The sequence below is a fragment of the Marmota marmota genome, unplaced genomic scaffold, assembly GCF_001458135.2.
Source record: "Marmota marmota marmota unplaced genomic scaffold, marMar, whole genome shotgun sequence".
Taxonomy (NCBI): Eukaryota; Metazoa; Chordata; class Mammalia; order Rodentia; family Sciuridae; genus Marmota; species Marmota marmota.
Window position 1 is genome coordinate 18,704,911 of NW_025999990.1, and position 22,933 is coordinate 18,727,843.

The following is a 22,933-nucleotide window of genomic DNA, read 5'->3' on the forward strand; positions in this document are numbered from 1 at the left end:
GGGGGGGGGAGGGAGGGACACTTCTTGTTTCTAACTTCATAAGGCAAGAATACTGACATTTTTGTAGTTTCTTCTACTGGAGTAAAGATAGAAGAGGAAAAAGAAGACATCATTAGACCACGGTGTGTACAGAATATTGTCCAAAGGTCTGTAATCAAAGCTTTAAATTATTATTTGGAAAAAACATGTTTACCATACGTGTATATATCATACATACACAGCTGTAGAGCAATTAAAGAGCAACTACCAAACCACATATTAAAATTTTTAAATGGCGTAAATTGATAGAGAGGCAAAGCCTGGAATGTCACTATTCCTTTGTATTCTACAAATACAAAGAGAAGTTTCACACAATGAAATTAGTTCTATCTTCATAGATTAGGTGCTTTTTAATTTTTATTTTATTTTATTAAGGGTGCTTTACTCCTCATATATTTTCCACCCCTGTTAGAGCTATTTGACGGTTTCCTTCCTCCTTCAGCCTTTTTTTCCCACTTCTGATTTGTTCTAATTGCCTTTGACAAGGGATGCCTGAATCTTGCTCTGGCATCATTGGTCTGTTTGACTTTCTTGGAATAGACAGAGGATTTTTCTGTTTCTTCCATAAGAACCAGCAGAAAAGTGGATTAAGGAAGAGATGCTTTGTATATGAACAGATCAGTATTCAAAAGTTGTAGTCCTCATCTTAAACTGCCCTGCAGCAGCTCACAAGCACATACCCACACTGAGAAGTGCACCTTCCCTCACTCTCCCAGTGCTGATCATTACATATGAGGTCAGTGTCCGCATTTACTGTGTTATAACCAGTTTTACTCACAGATGATCCACATAGTGTAATATAATCATATTTCCTTTCTTAAACAATTTATCTTTAAAAGTCTTTATTTTAATCTTTGTTCTAGAATTTTTAAATATTACAGTGTTTAGTTCTACATTCACAGTGACTTTTCCCCTGTATTTGGAAGTTATTGCTCATTGTTTAGTAGCTGTTGAGATGTCTAATGCTATACCAATACCTGATATTTGTATCTCTCTCCCTCCCTTGTTTTCTCTTTTAATTTTTAGGACCAACTTTTGTTTCCAGTGTTTTGAAATTCTGGTTATGTCTTATGATTTTTTTTTTAATCTCATTTCTGGGTTTGTGGTGGCTCTTTCATTCTGGAAATTCGTGTTTTTCCGTTTTGAGAACTTTTCTTGAAATAATTCTTAAGTAATGTCCTCCTAATTTCTCTGTTCTTATGGACCAGTTCTCTAATTGCTCCCCCTTCCCTACTGTTTTTTCCAACTCTTTAGTCTTTTTTTTGTTCTACTTTTCAAATTTACTTTCCTTCTGTTAAAATTTTCATTTCTGTTCTCATACTTCCAAAGAATTTTTTATTTCCTGATGCTCCTTTTTAATATGATTTCCTTCACAGCTACAGTATATTTACTTTACTATTCTTCATTGACTTAGTAATCACAACGTTTTAGAAGTTCTTTTCTCCTTCCTGCATTATCTCTGTTTTATCCCTTTTTCTTCTTTGCTTGTTTTGTCATTTAGTGGCCCTCTCTGGTGATCTTAACAAAGAGTTTATATTTAAAAGTGAGGCAGGCTGGGGATGTGGCTCGAGCGGTAGCGCGCTCACCTGGCATGCGCGAGGCACTGGGTTCGATCCTCAGCACCACATAAAAATAAAATAAAGATGTTGTGTCCACCGAAAACTAAAATATATATATATATAAAGTGAGGCACTGGGGGCTGGAGTTATAGCTCAGTGGTAAAGCACTTGCCTCATACATGTGAGGCACTGCATTCGATTCCCAGCACCACATAGAAATAAGCAAATAAAATAAAGTTAATGAATAACTAAAAGAATACTAAAAAAAGAAAAAGAAAAAAAAAAGTGAGGCACCGAAGAACTGATTGGAAATTCTGTACAGTGGGTTGAGTGTTGTTGACTGGAGACTTGGAAGCTCTAACTTGGGCTTTTTGAGAAATTTCTTTCTTTTTTTTTTTTTAATTTTTTTTAGTTGTAGATGGACACACAATATCTTTATTTATTTTTATGTGGTGCTGAAGATCAAACCCAGTGCCTCGCACATGTGAGACAAGCACTTTACTACTGAGCTACAGCCCCAGCTCTTTTTGAGAGATTTCTAAGAGTTGGTTTCTGTGGGTCTTTTTGTCCTAATGCTTTTCAATTTCAGCTAACAGTTATCCTCTAGTATCAAAGTTATCCTCAAGTCAGCAAACCCAGCTGATGGCATTCTCTGAGCTGATTGGGGGAGTGAAGCCAGGGGTTTGTGTTTGGTACTGAGCTGTGACTTCATTGCCCCTTTCAGTGTAGCACTTCCATCCTCACATAGGCCTCCTATCCCAAGACCAGAGTCCCAGGTTCACCATTCTGAGAGTGAGCACCTCTCTCTCTGCCAAGGTATAGGAAGGCATCCACTGGGTTGAGTGAGGCAGGCAGGGGTGGGAATTAAAGTCTATCTTTTAAAATGCAGATTTTCAGTAAGTCTTGCTGTTTTGAAACTCACCTATGCCTTTACCTCCTAATACCCAGTGCTGCCAGCACCTGTACATACTGGAGCTCTGAAGTATAGTTCATTCACTGCTCCCTTCCACCACTGCTAGCTTAATTTTCAGCTTTTCCTGAGTCTTCTCAACCATTATAATAGCTTTGAATTCTGCTTGTATGTTTACAGTTCCCAGATGGATATTTTTTACCTGAATCCAGACTCAGAAACCAACCCCCCCCCCCACTTGAACCTCCTCTTGGATACCAAGGAGGACTCTCAAACTTGGCATATCCCAAAGGAATGCCTGCTGGTCTCTCTGTACCTTTCTGCCAGTCTTCCTGTCTCCATAAATGGTACATCCACTGTACCATATGCTTAGACTGAAAACCTTGATGATATCCTCAGCTCTTTCTCTTGTACCCCAAATTTAATCTGGCAGCAAGTCCTTTTGGCTCTGCCATCAACTGGGTTTGTATATTCAGGGAAATATTTCTCTCAGGAGAAACCGAAACATGTAAGACAGTTATATTTCTAGGTAAATATGAGAGTGCTTGTTTTTCAGTTTTGTTTTTAGTGTAGTAAGAATTTGGGGAACAAAAGATAATTTTCCTCACCATAAAACCATCAGGTATCTGTCTTAAAAATCAGAAACCAGATAAACTCTGACATATTAAAATCCTATTATTGACTATGGGATTTTCTACATTGCATTTTATTCAGTGAATATCAAAGGACTCCTTATGTGCCAGCCGTTATTCCAGGCCTAGAGATGCTATAGTGAGCAAAGCAGGTGAGAACCCCTGCCATGGAGATCACACACTGGTGAGGAGTCAGGAAACTTTCTCTGTAACAGACTTGAATGTTAAAGTAATGCTAGGCTTTGCTTATCACATGGCCTCTGAACTACACAGCTCTGTCACTATAGTGTGAAAGCAGCCATGGACAGTCCATGAATGAATGGATGTGACTATGTCACAATAAGCTTCATGTATAAAAGCAAATGGTGGGCTGCGTTCGGTCTGCAAGCTGTAGTTGGCCAATTTCTGTTTTAGTGATGAAGACAATAAGGTACATGAGAAAGTACATGATACTTTAGAAAAATGACAGTTATAGTGGGAAAATTAAGTAGTGAAACGAAAAAGTGGATGTGCCAGGTTGGGTAGTGATATTAACTAGGGTGATTGTGGTAGGTCTCAAGGAACAGGTGATATTTGAACAAAGACCCCAAGCTAAGGAAGTAAGCCATACTAGGCTCTAGTATATATAAAAAGGGAAAGAATTTCCTTAGGATACTTAGTAAAAATGCAAGGATGCAGTAGAAATGCTGAAAGTACTGACTGTATTCATTCTCAAATTCATATTCTCTCTTTCAACATAGATTCCTTCTCCTTCTGGCACATAGGTTTTCTCCATGAAGCTGAAGTATTGCCATAGCCACCTCTTTACAGTCTTCTGGCCAGAGAGGACAAGTGGTTTTCTCACAGTCCCTAGTTAGAACAATCCTAGGGAAAGTTTTCAACTGGCTCAACTTAGGAGCATGTATCCATTGACCAGTTTTTGTGACCTGAGAATGGGGAATTATAATTAACATGGCCTATATATCATGAACTCGCCCCCGCACCCCAGAGTAGTTTCAGTTCCTAAAAGTAAGAGAGAGTGAATCATCCAGGACAGAAAAAACAATAGTGCCCATAATCATAAAATAAATCCAGATAAGAGATAATAAACTGATTATGAGTCCAGGATCTGGTCAGATTTCCAGAGTGTAAATTCTGGCTCCTCCACTTCTGAGCAATATAATCCTTGGCAGGCTAATTTACTTCTGAATACCTTAGTTTCTTCATGTATAATGTGATAATAATAGTAATACTTTCTTCATTAAGCAGTTGTATTATTAATCTTGTTAACAAATATAGAAGATTAGAAATATGATTGGCATAGAATACATTCTCAGTGACAACCACCCTTACTCCTGTTACTTATCTATATCACCATCATAAAAAAACGTAGCTATTAGAATCCATTCCAGGGCTACATAGTGGCTCTCACCTATAGTCCCTGTTTCTTGGAAGCCTGAAGCAAAAGTTTCACAAATTTGAGGCCATACGGGACAACTTAGTTAGATTCTTTCTCAAAGAAGGCTGGGGATGTATCTCAGAGATGTAGAAACCCTGGGTTGAATCCCCACTACAACAAAAGGAGAGAAAAAAAAAGAGAGAGAGAAAGGGAAGGATCCATTCTAGAAATGTAAGATTGATTTAACATTCCATAAATCAGTACAGTCTACTACTACTTTAACAAACTGTGATCATCTCAGTAAGCACAGAAAAAGCATTTGACAAATTCAACACCTATTCATGATTAAAAACAATAACAACAACAACAACTTTCCAAACAAGGAATAGAGTTGAATTTCTGCAACCTGATAAAAGAACTTATAGCTAAAAAGCATAATTGTGAAAGATTAGGTGTTTTTCCCCTAGATCAAGAAAATGGTAAGGATGTCTGTTTTCATATCTATTTCACATATACTAGAGATCCTAGCCAGTGCAATAAGTCAAGAAAAAGACATTTTAAAAATTCACATTGCATGGGGGCTGGGGATGTGGCTCAAGCGGTAGCGTGCTCACCTGGCATGCGTGCGGCCCGGGTTCGATCCTCAGCACCACGTACAAAGATGTTGTGTCCACCGAAAACTTAAAAATAAATAAATAAATAAATATTTTTTTAAAAAATTCACATTGCAAAAGAAGATTTAAAGATGTCTTTAATTCTCTAACTAGTATTTGCATAAAAATACTTACATGTTTTTAAAAATTATAATCTATAGATAATCCACAATTATAGCATTTTAGCAATGTCATGGGACAGAAGGTCACTATTTAGCAGTAGTTTTATTTTTATTCTTGCTAGGAACAATCAGAAATCAAAAATTTTTTTTAACATTATTTATATTAGCATCAAAAATCTGAAAGTACAAGTTGGGCAGCAGCAGTACACACTTATAATCCCATTCACAAGGTCTACATATTCACATATATATATATTAAATAACTTAAGGATAAACTTAAAAAATACATGCAAGACCCGTACACTGAAAACTATAAAATATTAAAGAAATTAAATAACTAAACAGGGAAATTTCTTATGCAAGGATCAGAAATTTAGTATTGTTGAGATTCTGAAACTGGGGACTGGGGTTGTAGCTCAGTGATAGAGCACTTGCCTAGCATGTGTGAGCTCTGGGTTCGATTCTCAGCACCACATATAAATAAATAAACAAACAAATAAAGGTCCATTGACAACTTAAAAAAAAAAAGATTCTGAAACTGATCTATACATGTAACACAGTGCTAATCAAAAATTTTCTAAAGCTATTTGGTAGAAATTGACAAGTTAATTCTAAAAATTGTATAGAAATACAAAGAAGCTAAAATTACCAACACCATTTTGACAGAGAATACCTAAGTTGGAGTAATCAGGACAGTATGATATCAGTGCCTGATAGATTGACAGGCTGATGGAATGGAGTACAGTCCAGAAGTAGATGGGTTCATGTGTGGGCAATGAAATTTCAGCAAGAGTGCCCAGGTAATTCAAGGGAAAAGATTAGTCTTTACAGCAGATGCTGCTAGAGCAATTAAATATCAGTATTAAAAAAAAAATTCAAAACCAACAAAATGAACCTTGGCTCTTATTTTGTGCCATATACACGTATTCACTCAAATACCTAAATGTATTTGTTGACCTAAATATAATAGTTAAAACTACAAAACTTCTAAAAAAAATCATAGAAGAAAATCTTTGAGGTTTTAGGTTAGGCATAGATTTTTTTTTTAGATAGAACACAAAAAACATTTTTTTTTAATTTGGTGAATTGGACTTCTTCAAATTTTAAAATGTTTTCTCTTCCAGAGACACTGTTATGAAAATGAAAAGACAACACCCTACCCCAGCCCCAGGCCACCTGATAAATGACTTATATCCAGAATACAACTTTGAAAGAAGAAAAACGCCCCTTTTCTTAAGTGGGCAAAAATTTGAATAGATCCTTCAAAGAAAGTATAAGAAAACTTATTAGGAAAATGCAAATTAAACCCACAGGGAAAATCTACTCCATACCCACTAGAATGGCTAAAGTAAAAACAAAAAAAAAAAAAACCCTGAAATACCAAGTAAGGAATATGAAACAGTTTGTAAGTTTGATATAGAATTAAACAAACAGCATTCCCACTCATAGGTAAATAAATAAAGGTCCATTGACAACTAAATGTTTTAGAGAAATGAAAACAGGTTCACACAAGAACTTGTTCAAGAATATTTATAGCAGCTTTATTCATAGTAGCCTAATATTGGAAACAACCTAAATATATATCAACTAGCAAATAGATAAAGAAATTGAGGTATGTCCATATAATGGAACACTACTGAGCAATAAAAAGGAATGAATTATAGATAAACTGAACAACATGAGTGAATTGGAAAAACAGCATGTTGAGAGATGGAAGGAACACACAAAAGAATACATAGGGTTATGATCCTATTTTCATGAAATTCTAGAAAAAGCAAAACCACAGAAGCAGAGCAGTGATTAAAAGACTGAAAGGGTAAAGAAAGCAACAGCAGTCAGTAAAGGTTGATTAAGGAAGTATTCAGAAGTAGGAGAACCGGAAAAGACAGACATTGTGGAAGCCAAGAGAGCAATTTCAAGCAATTTCAGTTGCTCCCCCAGATATATGTCCCACCTCTGCAGCCTCACTTCTGCCCCCTTTCAAAATGGTGTTGGTTATTTTAGCTTCTTTGTATTTCTATACAAAGTGGTTGTCTGGAGGGTAGGGGAGGTTATTAGAGGAAGATATTGACTGTCAAAAAACACAAGAGAACATTCTGGGGTAATGGAAATGTTCTAATAATGCTTATAGTGGTGGGTTGCATTAATATTTATATTTTTTTAAATATCACATTGAATGCTTAAAATCACTGTTTTATTACTATTACATACAAATTATTCCTCAACAATACTGATTAAAAGTAAGGTAATCAGCCGCCTAATACTGTATGTTTGTATGCAGTGAATAGTGGCGAAGTTTGTATAGTTCAGAGGCAGGGTCAGCACAGGAGAGAAACATTCTTCCTTGAGTGTTGTGAATAAGGCTCTGGAGCTGTGCCTTGAATGAGAGGAGGAAATGGGGACGGGCATGTAGGAGTCAATGACCACAGCAGCAGAGCTTAGAGTTTGGAAAGATTTGGCTTCTAGGGCCCTCTGATAATTTTAATAGGTTTTTTTTTTCAATTGTTTTGCATTTCTTTGGGATTTGTGAAGAACTTTTATAATCACTGAACTAAATAAGAATTAAAACTATAAAACAATATTAATATTGGGCTCAGGTCAACTACCCAGCACTCTCTACCTGTACCTCGATCTGTAAGCCCCCTGCTTATTTTCTTTTGTGAACATCAGGAACTCGTCTTCTCCCTGGTGAGTGTCCTTGTGAGTGTGCGGAGGGAAGGTCTGTGGCATGGGGAGAAGTTCCCTCAGAGTTGTGGGGACTGGCAGGACTGTGGGAAATGTCTGAACACCTTCTCAAAGCCGAGCCCCTCCCCGCCTACCACCTTCCACTGGGTGGCTCTCTCTATTCCGGTGCCTTCCTTTCCTGGTGTTGCTCTACCTCTTTGCTCCCCCAGATATATGTCCCACCTCTGCAGCCTCACTTCTGCCCCCTTGAAAAGGGGTAAGGTCACCATTGACTTGTTTCCTTGTGCCAAATCCATGGCCCTGTTTCATTTTTAAACCCTACTTACCCAATTGGCAGCTTTTAACAGTGATAATTGTTCCCTCCTTGAAATTGCTCTCTTGGCTTCCACAATGTCTGTCTTTTCCGGTTCTCCTACTTCTGAATACTTCCTTAATCAACCTTTACTGACTGCTGTTGCTTTCTTTACCCTTTCAGTCTTGGTGGTTTCCAGGGCTCTGTCCTTACATTTCTTTGCTTACATTACACAACATCTTTGGAATCACCTTCACTTTTTTGACTGAAGCTAGTGCAGATTACCCCAAAATTTCTCATCACTGCTCTTAATAGCACCAGATTAGTATTCCTGTGCTGCCATTTAGGCCCGCCCACCCCTGTCCCCCATATCCACTGGTTTCCCTGAGCAGCTCTAGATTCTGGAGCTACAATGCCTGAATTTTAACTCCTGTAGCTATGTACCTGTGTAAATTACTTAGCTTCTCTCTGCTTCAATTTCATCATAACCCTTTAAAAGAGGTGGAGGGAATATGGTAGTGGTAGTACCTACCTCACATGATTGCTTGATGGACAGTGCCTGATACCCAGTAAGCCCTGTGTGTGTTAGAGCTGCCGCTGCTGTTGTGAATTGCTGTCCTCCCAAGCCCTCTCCCTGCCTCAGGTCTTCTACCTGTTTTCCATCAGCTGTTACATTTCCTAAGTTAGAAACCTCAGTCACCTGTGATTCCCTTCATTTATTCTCTGTGTTTTCTCTCTTGTCGTCCAAATAACTCCTACTTCCTTTAATTCAAAGCTTCCTCAACTCTTACTTTGGGTAATGTAAATGTTTCCCTAAAATTCTGTTTCCACTTCTGTTCTCTTATAATTTCCTGTCCCTCTTTCCCTCCAGGAGAGAGGATGTTTTCTAAAGCAAATATAGTTATAGTTACATGCTTGTGCCTCATTATTCAGGTCAGTGATTTTCAAACATTGGTTCTGAGTCCTGAGGGATTCCATGGTAGGGATACTGTGGCCACCATAGAATGGGAGAGGATAGGAAAGAAGCTAAGGCCACAGATGCACAAAGATAACCACCATCCTTGCTGCCAATCCTACATTCCTCCTTATGCCTGAATACCAAGTGCAGCAGCTTGACTTTTTGTCTCTTTCTGGCATTGCAGTCCTGCTGTCATAGAGCACCTCTGGCAAGGTGCACGTGAGGCCCAAGAGGTGCTGAACGCTCCTGCCTGCGTCCCCAGGCTTGTGGCTGTGCCCTGCTACATGCTGTTCTTCTACCAGCAGTGTTCATGTTTCTCAGCCTCTATTCATGCTATTTTCTCTGCCCAGGTTACCTGTACCATTACCTAACTTACTTGGCCAACTCCTAAATGTTGTTTAAGGGGACACTTAGGCATTGTCTCCAGAAATGATTTCTTATTCTAATCTTAAAGTACAGGTGGGCAGCCCTCACCTGTGTCCTCATGACATTCCAGCTTCACTCCGGTCTATCCAGGTATGACCTCCCTGAACTGCCCTCCAGGAAGGCAGGATGATGACTGACTGTTTCTTAGACTTACCGTCATATATAAGGCAGCTTTTACTCTGCCTGGCACATAGTGAGCCCTTGGTAAATATTTGACTTACTTTCTGTCTCTACAACTTGACAAGATGAAACATAAACCTCTTATCTTGGTATGTAAGGCCTTTTTGAATCTGCCTCTGCCTGTCTTGCTAACTTCATCTCTTGCCACAGCTCACCCCCATGAACTTTCTCTAATCTCACTGTAAGCTATGGCTATGGCTGTAGCCCCACAGTCTCTTGATACACTTCTGGTACACTTTTTCACCTTTCTGAATTGTTCTTCTTCATGTTTTATTTTTCTAATTAGCAAATCCCTAAACTTCAAGGCCATATTCAAGCTAGATTTCCTCTGTGGAATATACTTATCCTACTCTATATCCCCATGGCTCTCTCTTCAGACCCCCAGCATTCTCTGATTTCAGCATTGTAGACTTTTTTTTTTTTCCTTATCCTATTGGACTTGAGCTTCTTGGGGCCAAGAAACCAGGTCTCTTTCAGCGTTTCCATTAGCTTCTCAGCTCTGTGTAGAATAAAGTCCAGGGCTTTTGATGCATGAGCAGCCCCTCACAGTCTGTCTTCTAACTGTCTTCATTCTGGTCTCAGCTCCTGCCACCATCTGTGCACCCTCAACTGCAGCCATTTTCACCAGCTTGTGATCTTCTCCACACGTCCCAGTTTGGGCTGACCACGCAGATTCTATTTACATGCTTCTTTCTTTTGTGAAATGCTGGCTGTTGGCAGGAGCTCTGTTTTCTTCAGGACAGCATGCTCTTTTTATCAAATTTTTTAAATGTATATAATATTTCAGGCACATACACACACACACACACACATATACACAGAAATAGACAATACTATAGCAATTTCATGTGTATGTATTCAGTATTACCAGAACATTTTTATGAGAGAAACTAAATCCCTTATTTTTTCCTCCCTAATCCCATTTCCTTCCTTCCTTCCTTCCTCAAGAGAACAATGATTATTCTAAATGTAGTGTTTATCATTCCATATATATTTTACATTATTATTTCATGAGTTTTATCTATAAAATATATGCACTAGTTCTACATTTTAAAACATTATGTAAATATCATCACCTTGTTCCCATTCTATAAGAATTCCCTTGGTTTTTGCTCAACTTTGTAGTTTTAGATGATTTAAAACATATAGCTGTAGATTATTTTAAATTGCTATACAGTATTTCATGGTGTGAATACCCCAGTTTATTTACCCATTCCCCATCAGCATTTTAGTTGTTTTCATCATTTACCCAGTTTGTAATGCATATTCTTGTACTTACAGAAAAATTCATTGTTTTCTAATTTTAAAAAAGTATTCTGGTAAATACATCCCAACTGAGTGAATACTAAGTACACTTTAAGATCAGCTTCACTTATAAACATATTTACCTTTTTATATACAAATATCGTATGTCTTTATTACTTTGACTAGCCTAAGCTGGGTCTAAGTACTTGGAATGCAGAGCTTTAAGCAAAAGTTACTTTTGTCACAGCAATTTGCAAGTCATTTCTTGTATAAATTTGGGTCATTTGCCTTAAAAATGCTAAATGAAAGCCAAAATTAGACTATTAAACACACACACACACACACACACACACAAAACTTTGAAAGCACTAGCTGTAGGAACTCGAGGGAAAGCCTATCAAAGTGTATGAGAATAATATCTTAAGGGCCAGTGTGAATTCTGTTTCTCATTCCTGGTAGAGAATTGGAAGTGACCTCAAATGATCTATTCTTAGACAATTTTTTAAAAGATAACTGTGAGCAATACCACAGCTTCTTGGGGTATATGGCTGCAACATTTGATGCCTTTAATAGCCACACTTTCCATCATGCTCAACTGAAATACCTTATGTTTGAATTGAAGCTCATTTCCTTGTTTGGTCTCCTACCAACAAGAAAAACAGATTGTTAGTATTCTCTTGTAAAATAAATAAGTAAACACATTGGTCTTTCTTTTCCAAAGAAAAGGAATGAGCTTCAAGTATTGTTGGGGTTTTCTGTTTTGTTTTGGTTTTGCTCTGATTTCTAGGATTTACTCAATTTTCCTTTGATGATGGAATTTACCATAGATTGCTTCTGTTCTCTGAAGGTACACTAATAGGATGCACACATGCATGCAGAGCTTGTGGGGAGTGGGAATATTCCAGGTTTGGTGAACTCATAAGGCCTCTCCTTAGTTCTTTCTAACCTCAAAAAAAAAAAAAAAAAAAAAAAAAAAAAAAAAACACCACTTTGTTTCCTTTGTCCTTTTCCCTTTCTGTTGAGCATCCAATTTATTGCCGTAAATCTTTTTTTTCTATTTTCTTTTTATTTTTTGAGTATCAGGAATCAAACCCAGGGGCACTTAACCACTGAGCCACATCCCCAGCCATTTTTTGTATTTTGTTTAGAGACAGATCTCACTAAGTTGCTAAGGCTGGCTTTGAACTCATGATCCTCCTGCCTCAGCCTCCCGAGCTTCTAAGCGTGAGCTTCTGGGCCCAGCTTCCTCTGAGTCTTGCCATGTCTTGTGCTAGAATGGACTACCAACCTTTAGTCTCAAAATACTCCTGAAGTTCCATTTATATCAGAAAATGTACTACAACCAATTGAATCATCTTACTGATTTCTTTCTTTATGCATTTCCTTGTGAACCTGCTTTACTCATAATTCCAATGTATTATTACCTTTTCCTTTGCATCATCTGCAAAATAATTTGCATATTTTAATATATGTGCCCTGAATTAAATTCAGTATTACATAATTACTTTCTAACTCAGCAGCTTTACTTCAAGGAATTTATCCTATATGTAGTCTCGGCTATGCTAAAAGTCATGTGCAGGGTATTGATCGCAGTACTGCAGATGATGCAAAACACTGGAAACAATTGCAGTGACTAGGCTACAGGAAGCATAGTTCTTCCGTATGCTTAAATATCATATAACTGACAATCAGTAAGTATGTGTTGAATGAATGGAGGGAAAAGTTCAAAATACAAAATAATGCATATTTTGTGGAATAAAAATTATGGATGTATACACACAGTATGCATTTATACATGGATTGGTACATTGAACATTTCTAGAATCGTGTAAAATAAACTTCTGATATTAGTTACTAATGGATCATGTGAATAGTGGTAAGAGGAAAGTGTGATGTTTACTTTTCAGCTTAAAATGGAAAAACAAAATAAAACCTCAAATGCAGGAGATCCAGAAAAATAAAATGAAAAAAAATGATGGCACCCTCATAGATTGAATTTTTTCTCCTGCTTTTTTGTGTAGTGCCTCTACTCCAAGTTCATTCTCGCTGCCCCCTACCTATGCCTCTGGGCTTTGCCTGTATTCAGAAATGTCTCCTCTCCTCTCCTGCACGAATGAATCTTTCTTCCTTTCAAAATTATGTAAGACCGGGGCTGGGGATGTGGCTCAAGCGGTAACGCGCTCACCTGGCATGCGCGGGGCGCTGGGTTCAATCCTCAGCATCACATAAAATAAAATAAAGATGTTGTGTCTGCCGAAAACTGAAAAATAAATATTAAAAAATTCTCTCTCTCTCCCTCTCCCTCCCTCCCTCTCCCTCTCCCTCTCCCTCCCTCNCAAGCTAGATTTCCTCTGTGGAATATACTTATCCTACTCTATATCCCCATGGCTCTCTCTTCAAAAAAAAAATTATGTAAGACCTAAACCCTATACTGTACTATTCCATTTCACAGAAATCGCTCTTTTAGATATATGCTTGGTATGCGCTTAGTATCATTTCATAACTATTCATTAATTAATCTCCTATAATTATTTTTTTCTTCCCACTATATTTCTATAGAAACTTAGAGAATATCCATTCCCTCTGTTATATTTGCTAACCTAGTGTAACTAATGAATGTTTAAGGATTTTTTAAAATTTGTTCTAATTAGTTATACATGACAGTAAAATGTACCTTGACACATCATACATAAATAGAGTATAATTTCTCATTCTTCTGGTCATACATGATAGAATCACACTGGTCAGGTGGTCATTTACATACATAGGGTAATAATGTCTGACTCTTTCTACTGTCCTTCCTAACCCCGTAGCCCTTCACTCCCTTCGCCTAATTCAAAGTAATGCTATTCTTCCCTAGCCCCCCATCCCCACCTTATTGAGAATTAGTATCCACATATCAGAGAAAACATTCAGCCTTTGGTTTGGGGGTTTAGCTTATTTTGCTTAACATGATATTCTCCAGCTCCATCTGTCAACTGGCCGGGCTGACAAGATGAGCTGGGTTTAAAGGAGCCGGATGCAGCAATAACTAAGAAAACAGAAAAGAAACCATGCAACACATGAAAATGAAGTTTCTAAGGTTGAGGGAAGGCCTGCTCAGTGACCCCAAGGATCAGCTCCATGCTGGGGAGTGCTGGAAAAAGCAAGAGAGAGAGATCACACCCAGAGCACACACATTCCTACTTATTGGGGAAAAGACATTTGATAGAAGATTCCACCCAAATAAGTCAAGGGATAGGATTTCCAAGGGTAGAGTCTTGCTTGATGGTATCTTGTGGTCAGCAGATTGATTAACATCTTGGCAAGTCACACCCATCTCAGTTGCTGTGTGGGATCACAGGCAGAGTGAGAGGAAAGGCACACTTGAGTTGCATAACCCATTCAGCGCGCAACGCTAGACCAGTCCCCTCATATGCTCAGATGTGCGTATCTCACACACACACAGCCCATGGATGGCTCACGACATCCATCCACTTACTGTCAAATGCCATAATTTCATTCTTCTTTAAGGCTGAGTAATATCTCATTGTGTATATGTACTATGTATTCTTTGTCCATTCATCTGTTTAAGAACACCTAGGTTTGTCCCATAGTTTAGCTCTTGTGAGTTGAGCTGCTGTAAATAAATATTGATGTGGCTGCATCACTGTAGTATGCTGTTTTTAAGTATTTGGGGTATAGACCGAGGAGAGAGATAGCTGGTTCAAATGGTGGTTCCATTCCTAGTTTTCCAAGAAATCTCCAAACTGCTTTCCAGATTGGCTGCACCAATTTGCAGTCCCATCAGCAATGTATGAGTGTACCTTTTCCCCCACATCTTCACCAATACTTATTATTGCTTGTTTGCTTAATAATTGCCATTCTCACTGGAGTGAGATGTAATCTTAGTTTTGATTTGCATTTCTCTAATTGCTAGAGATGTTGAACATTTTTTTTATATATGTTGATGGTTTATATTTCTTCTGTGAAGTGTCTGTTCAGTTCCTTAGCCCATTTATTGATTGGGTTATTTGGGGGGTTTTTTGTTGTTGTTGTTGGTGGTGGTGGTAGTTTTTTGTGGTGAGCCGTTCTAATTAGACCGTGGCCGCCATTAGAAGATGGCGCCGGCTTCCACTGTGGCCTGTGACAAACAACTCCTAATATGGAGAATTGGCACGCAATCCCTTCCCATCCTATGAGAAAGGTCCACATGGCAGCTTAAGATTGGTATGCGGGAGGCTTTATTAGGCTGTGCTTGGGCGCTCGGCGGGGGGTCGCTAGAAGATGATACTTGAATCAAGGCCTGAATAAACCGCTGAAAGAAGAATCCTGTGTCGTGTTTTCCCTTTCCGGCGAGGGGTCACGACAATTGGTGGCCCGTACGGGGAATTATATTCCTCGAACCCAGGATCCAGAACTTTCAGCAGTCAGGGTGGTGCACCGGTAAGTTCCCAGGTAAAGTGGGAATCCGCAAGCTAATAGCGGGACGCTCCTCGGAAAAGAAAGAGAGAGCGAGAAAAGGGACGCTCCCCTGTAAAAGGAAGAGAGCGGGAAATTCATAGAACGGAACGCTCCCCTGTAAAAGGAAGAGAGCGGGGATTTTTGTACTTTCACTTTCTTTATAGTTTTGAAAACATTATGGGCGTTACTTCTTCAAGCCCAATTTTGTTGGCCCTAGATGGGTTGTTACGTTCAAAAGGACTTAAAGTAAAGCAGAGCACTTTGCAGATGTTTTTGAGAGAAGCTGCCGGGGCCGCGGCCGCGGTCTGGGCATGAGAATGGCGGTGGGCTCAGTCAAGATGCAGCCGCCGTGCGAGAACCCGGCCCTGGCCGCGGCAGTGGCGGCGGCGGACAGCGCTCTGCGCCGCAGTCCCAGCGCCCGCGAGCCGGAGCGCGAGCAGCCGCCGGCGTCGCTGCGGCCACGGCGGAAGGACCTGCCTGCACTGCTGCGGAGCGGGCTCACGCTGCGGAGAAAGCGGAGCGCCGCCGGGGGCCGGGACCGGACGGAGCCGGTGTGGGTTCCAGAACGCCTGACAAGAAGAGTCCCGACAAATACATCTGAGTTAAATATTACCACTCTGGCCATTACTTCCCAGGTGTTAATTCCGCTGTCTCCTTCTAATCAGACCTCTAATGCCACGCCTTTTAAGGCTTCTCCTTATTGCACCCCTGAGTATGGCTTCCCCCCAATATTCACGCCTTGTCAAGATCACTCTTGGGAGAAACATCAGGTCGCTAAAGGTTTCTCTCTTTCCCCCTCTCTCAAAAGATATTTGTATAATTCTTCCAGCAATGCTTCCTCTGTAGGAACAGGTTGGTCCTGGTTTCCATGGTTGATTTCCAATGAAAAGGGAGCCACAGCTGATATTTCCGCTTTGGCTCAATTACGAGGAGTCCAAAGTTGGCTGTTTAATGTTTCTGGCAGTACCCAAGACTCGGAGCGAGGTAGGAGGCTTAAAATTGCTGCAAATAATTCACAATTATCTAATGCTACCTTACCTTCCGCAGCAGTCTGTCTCCAATCTCCGTTCCTGTTTATTTTGGCTAATGATACATCACAGGGGATGCTTAATTGTTCTAATATTACCTGCTATCTGTCTGAGTGTTGGAATGGCTCCTGGACTACGGCAGTGGTTATGAAAGTTCCGACCTTTGTCCCAATTCCGGTTACTGCAGATCCAGAGGCTTTTCCTATTGTTGAATGGATTAGAGCCCGTAGAGATTTTGGAATTACGGCAGCCATAGTGACAGCTGTGGCGGTATCTGCTGCTGCAGCAGTTACAGCTGGAGTAGCCATGGCCAGCCAGGTACAAACTGCTGCCACTATCAATCAGGTTATTCAACAAACATCCACCATACTTGAATCTCAAAGTAGACTTAATCAACACATTTTATCTGGGATTCTGGCTGCTAATCAAAGGATAGATCTGCTTCAAGCTCAAGTTGAGGAATTGTCTGATCTAGTACATTTGGGTTGTATTGATCAACGTGCACATTTATGTATAACCTCTGTCAGATTTAATGATTCCAGAAATGCCTCCCGCATCATCGGAGAGTATCTATCCGGAACCTGGTCCATGGAAGCAGAAAACTGGATCCAGTCTCAACTAACTCAGATTGCTGTTTTGAATAGGACCCGTGTCGAACCAGTGACTTTGGGTCAATTCACCAGTTGGCTATCCTCTGCCTTTTCCTTTTTGAAGGAATGGGTGGGAGTGGGCATTTTGGGGGCAATGTGTTGCTTCGGTGTTGTGCTTTGTTTGTGGCTTCTCTGTCGCCTTAAAACTCGCCATGCACAAGAAAAGGCCATGATTGTACAGGCTCTTGCGGCCTTAGAAAATGGCATTTCTCCACAAATCTGGCTTGCACATCTTAAACAGTGATTTCTGGGCAGGGCCATTGCACCCCAAGTGAGTTTCACATTGCACTGGCCTTGGCATGTCCTCTTCCTTATTCTCTTCCAGTGCTGAATAGCCCTTGCACTCTGCAGGTCTTGTTACCATTGCACGCAGATGGGTTTCAGGACTGGTCTTTCTTCTCGGCTACAGACTCTTTACCTTCCTCTGGGGCTTAGGGATTGTGTTGCCAACTTAAATCTTGTCATTATTACCAGGCTACCTGTGTTATCCTACTTCTCGCCGTTGTCACAATGCAGGATGCAAAGCAAGGCACTGCACTTGAGTGATCCCTCAATGGACCTCAAGGAAAGCATGTCCTATTGCATGCGGGTTTGACGTCCACGCCCCGCCCTACGAAAAAAGGCGTCGGCTGATATGGGACCAGGTCTAGGAAGGGCCCTCCTTAGGACTGAACCATACATTGCAGCCACTTCTGCACAGTGGGATAGGACCTCTACTTTCGCCTGCATTGTTTTATAAAACAGAAGGGGGAACTGTAATGAGCCGTTCTAATTAGACCGTGGCCGCCATTAGAAGATGGCGCCGGCTTCCACTGTGGCCTGTGACAAACAACTCCTAATACGGAGAATTGGCACGCAATCCCTTCCCATCCTATGAGAAAGGTCCACGTGGCAGCTTAAGATTGGTATGCGGGAGGCTTTATTAGGCTGTGCTTGGGCGCTCGGCGGGGGGTCACTAGAAGATATATACATGAATCAAGGCCTGAATAAACTGCTGAAAGAAGAATCCTGTGTCGTGTTTTCCCTTTCCGGCGAGGGGTCGCGACAGTTTTTGTTGTTTTTTGAATTCTTTATATATCCTGGAGGTTAATGGTCTATCTGAGATACATGTGGGAAAGATTTTCTCCCATTCTGTAGGCTTTCTCTTCATGTTATTGATTTTTGCCTTTGCTGAGGAAAGTTTGAATCCCATTTATTGATTCTTGATTTTACTTCTTGCCCTTTAAGAGTCTCATTAAGAAAGTCAAATCCTAATCTGACATGATGAAGATTTGGGCCTACTTTTTCCTTCTATTAGGCTCAGGGGTCTCTACTCTAGTGCCAAAGTCTTTGATCCACTTTGAATTGAGTTTCGTGTATGGTGAGAGAGAGAGGTTTAATATTATTTTGTTACATGTGGATTTCCAATCATCACCCTTTGTTGAATTGGCTATCTTATCTTCAGTGAATGTTTTTGGCACCTTTGTCTAGTATGAGATACTGTATTTATGTGGGTTTGTCTCTGTGTCCTCTATCCTGTAGTATTAGTCTATGCATCTGTTTTGGTGCCAATACCATGCCATTTTTGTTACTGTTGTTCTTAGTGTAGTTTAAAGTCTGGTATTGTGGTACGTCCTGCTTCACTCTTCTTGCTAAGGATTGCTTTGGCTATTCTGGATCTCTTATTTTTCTAAATGAATTTCATGATTGCTTTTTCTAGTTCTATGGAGATTGTCATTGGGATTTTTTTTTCTGATATTTATTTATTTTTTTAAGTTTTCGGCAGACACAACATCTTTGTTTGTATGTGGTGCTGAGGATCGAACCCGGGCCGCACGCATGCCAGGCGACTGCGCTACCGCTTGAGCCACATCCCAGCCCCGTCATTGGGATTTTAATAGGAATTGCATTGAATCTGTATAGCGCTTTCAGTAGTATGGACATTTTGACAATATTAATTCTGCCTATCCAGGACCGTGGGAGGTCTTTCTATCTTCTGAGGTCTTCTTCAGTTTCTTTCTTTGGTGTTCTGTGGTTTTCATTGTAGAGGTCTTTTACCTCTTTTGTTAGATTGATTCCCAAGTTTTTTTTTGGGGGGGGGGCGGGGGTTAGGTTATTGTGAATGGGATAGTCTCCCTAATTTATTTTTCAGTAGATTGATCACTGATGTGTAGGAGAGCATTTGATGATGTTAGTTAAAACTTGGAATGGAGTTGTAGCTCTGTAGTAAAGAGCTTGCCTAGCATACGTATGAGACACTGGGTTTGACCCCCAGCACCAGTTAAAAACAAAACAAAACAAAAAAAAACCCTTAATATTTAGTTGTCTTGTCTTCATTGAATATCCTGTTTAAATCATCTGAAATCATTGCTTACTTTCTTAAATTAATATTTGAGTCAATAGTCTTTTTAAAAGAGCATCACTAAGAAATACTAGAGTAGTGTTTTGGGCATTTAAAAAAATATATACTACATATAATCATATCTCAAATTTATGTGGAAAGTACATGATGTCAAGATTGTCTACATTTTTATGCTGCCATATAACCTAAAGAGAATTTCTTGCTTTACTAGATATAGTAGATTGAATATTAGGATCATATAATTATAATGTATATTTAAGGATCCAATATTTAGGATTATTAAGTATTCTTGGTGAACTGGCTTTCATCATTATAAAATTTTCCTCTTTATCATTACTATTAATATTATGGTCTTTAATCCTATGTGACTGTAATCAATATGGCCACTCTAATATTCTTATTAATGTTTGTATGATTTATTTATTTATTTGGGTGCTGAAGATTCAACTCAGGGGCACTTGGTCACTGAGCCACATCCCCAGCCCTATTTTTATTTTATTTAGAAATAGAATCTCATTGAGTTGCTCCTCGCCATTGATGAGTCTGGCTTGGAACTCATGATTCTCCTGTCTCAGCCTCACAAGCTGCTGGGATTACAAGCATGTACCATGGTGCCCAGCTGTATGATTTTTTATATCATTTAACTGTTAACTTATCTGGGTCTTTAAATTTACAGTATGTTTCTTTTAAACAGCAAGTAGTTGGGTCTTGCAATTTTATCCAATCTGAAAATCTCTGGCATTGAACTGCAGTGTTTAGTTCATTTACATTTAATATAAATCAACTTTATTTTTTGAAGATTATTCACTAGCTTTATTAGGCTACAATAATCTGTACAATAGTCCTGATCCTAAAGCATGGCCTTTCTAAAAATTCAACTGAATGTTCATGTTCAAGGAGTTTTATCCACTGGCTGGTTGGAGCACAATAGCCCTCAGTATTTTATGACCTCCAAAATATATGTTCAGTATACAGCTTCTGGGTAGCTCATCACCACATCTTGTAATATCTTGCTATGCTCAGGTGTAGCTTAGTACTTACTCAGGTACTCAAGAAGACATCTGGATTTCTGGAACCCTTTTCTTGAAATTCTCTTTTCTCTAGTATCCTGCCTTGTAAATTCCAGCTGCCACAGCAGCCCTAAATTCATATCTCAGTCTTCTCAGCTCAGTCCTGCTGTGTACTGTTTGGGTCCCACCTTTCTGGGCCATAGTCTGGAATATTCCTATATGTAGAAACTCACCATTATGGGGTTCATGTGTATTTCTCTTTTAGGGATTATAATCCTGCATTTCAGATGTAGTAGAATATCTGAAAACACTTGTTTCATGCAATTTTTTCTAGATTTTAGTTGTTTACAGCAGGAGAGTTAGTCAAGCTCTAGTTAATCCATTATAGCCAGAAGTAAATTTTTATAAGGCATATATTTAAAATAATTCTTTTTGAGAAACAAGAACCTAAAACTAAAATACAGAAACATTGACTTTATATTACACCATAGAATAATACTGTAATACAACACTCATTTGTAAGATAAGAAAATTAAGATACATAAGCTCAAGTGACCTATAGTAGGTTACAATATGAATTAGTCATACAGTTAGCCCATCTCCCAGGTTTTCTCAATCTTTGTCTACTGTACTCCACACTATAGTAATCTTTTAAAAATTTCTTCTAGTTTTGAAACATAATTTTAAACTATCAAACTTATTTTATTCTTCAGAACTCATAATTTAAACATCTTCTTCACCATTTTGTTATATAATAATATTATTAATCCTGCTAATATAGGCATGATAAAAGTTATTTACAAGCAGCTTTCAGAATAATTGATATGCTATAGAACTATGTAACTCCATATTGGACCTGAAAAAGGTCACATTTAGTTCTCTTAATATAATGGGTTTTCCTCTGTGTGTTTGTGTGTGTATGTATTTTTTTTTTCCAGTTTGTTTTCTTTGCTGTCTAAAAAACATAACAAAGTTCTGGAACAAGCCACACAGTCCTTGAGAGGTTCACTGAGTTCCGATGATGTTCCTCTGCCAGATTATGTAAGTAGTTGCCTTATTTCATCAATAAAATATTCCTCTTATTGTTAAATTTATTAATAACAATATCTCTCTCATGCTCTTAGAAACCTCTGATATGCAAATAAAGAAATGAGGTCTCAAAACAATGGAAATTTTTTAAATTAATATCAAGAGGTTGAAGAAAATCAACCCTGAATCAGTAGTTGTTAATTATTAGGAATCCTACTAACTGAGTCAGGAAATGTACTCAAACTAATTACATAAAAACAAAAGAAAGTATTTTATAGGAAGAGTACAAAGGTTTCTCTCTGAACTTGGGTGGCAGGGAGTATTGGGGCCATAAATACACCTGGATTTCACAAAGAACTAGAACCTAAAATTGAAAATCCATGGATTCAGGAATGTCCTGTTACTGAGGGCCATTTAGTTTCTGATCTCTGATCTGCTTTGCTTCTGCTTTGTTCTTCTGGTGACCAGCTGGTTTACTCTGCTTGCTCACTTGAACATATGATCAAAGCCCAACCTTCCTCCTTCTTCACACCAACACGTAACATGTCCTTGAGAGTATAGTGCCTTAAGCTAACTGATCAGAGTCTTGAAGCACCAATTCTCAGTGCCTGTGGGATTTGACATGTCAGTCATGGTCAGAGGTGACAGTAATAACGTGTTGTGTGTTCCATCCACTTTAAAGATGAAGAACTCATTACCACCTGACCTTGAAGGATGCTGATGGAATACAACAAAAGCAGCCCTGGGGTGAGCCTTGTACCCTAATGGGACGGAGAGTGCTGCATTGAATCCCATTAGGGCAGTGCTGCTATCTATCTGTGATGTTCCTCAGGTCTGGAAACATGGCTTAGATGAAGACACTAAAAATTATCTTGCCAGAAGTTCATTAAATTCTAATAGAGACATCCCTGAATCTCAGACTACAACTTAGTGGGTTGATACATGAAACTTTATTGGAAACTTTAAACATTTGTGTTTAAAGTGGCAGTGCCACCAGATAGCTGAAGAGTGGTTTTGCTTATTTCCTGTGGTTTGTTTCATTTCTAAATAGTTGTGCTGTTATGAGACTGTGGGAACAGCAATCAGACCGGATATCAGTTGTTGATAAACATACATAGCTATGTGTAGCCACAACCTGACTGGCGCTCTTTTTCATCTTTGTGTGTGTGTACGCGCACATGCAAGTGTAAACACACACACGCACACGCTGTATTATGATATGATGTCATCCCATTTAAGTATTAAGTTTGTAATTTCAAAAAGTTTTTTAAAAATTAGCCTAACAATTCACTTAATTCTATACTTACCTTGACTTGTGATAAGAAAAAAAATCTCCCTCTGATAGCTCCTTGG

At 39.1% G+C, this 22,933-nt stretch overlaps 1 protein-coding gene across 9 annotated transcripts in view; it reads left to right on the top strand.

The window, feature by feature from the left end:
- Dym (dymeclin) overlaps positions 1 to 22,933 on the top strand; it is a 359,511-nt gene that overhangs the window by 232,658 nt on the left and 103,920 nt on the right. For all 9 annotated transcript variants that reach the window (XM_048806245.1, XM_048806244.1, XM_048806242.1 and 6 more), the window contains one exon: positions 21,490 to 21,592. In XM_048806245.1, the coding sequence (XP_048662202.1) occupies positions 21,490 to 21,592 (103 nt within the window). The remainder of the gene's footprint in view (positions 1 to 21,489; positions 21,593 to 22,933) is intronic.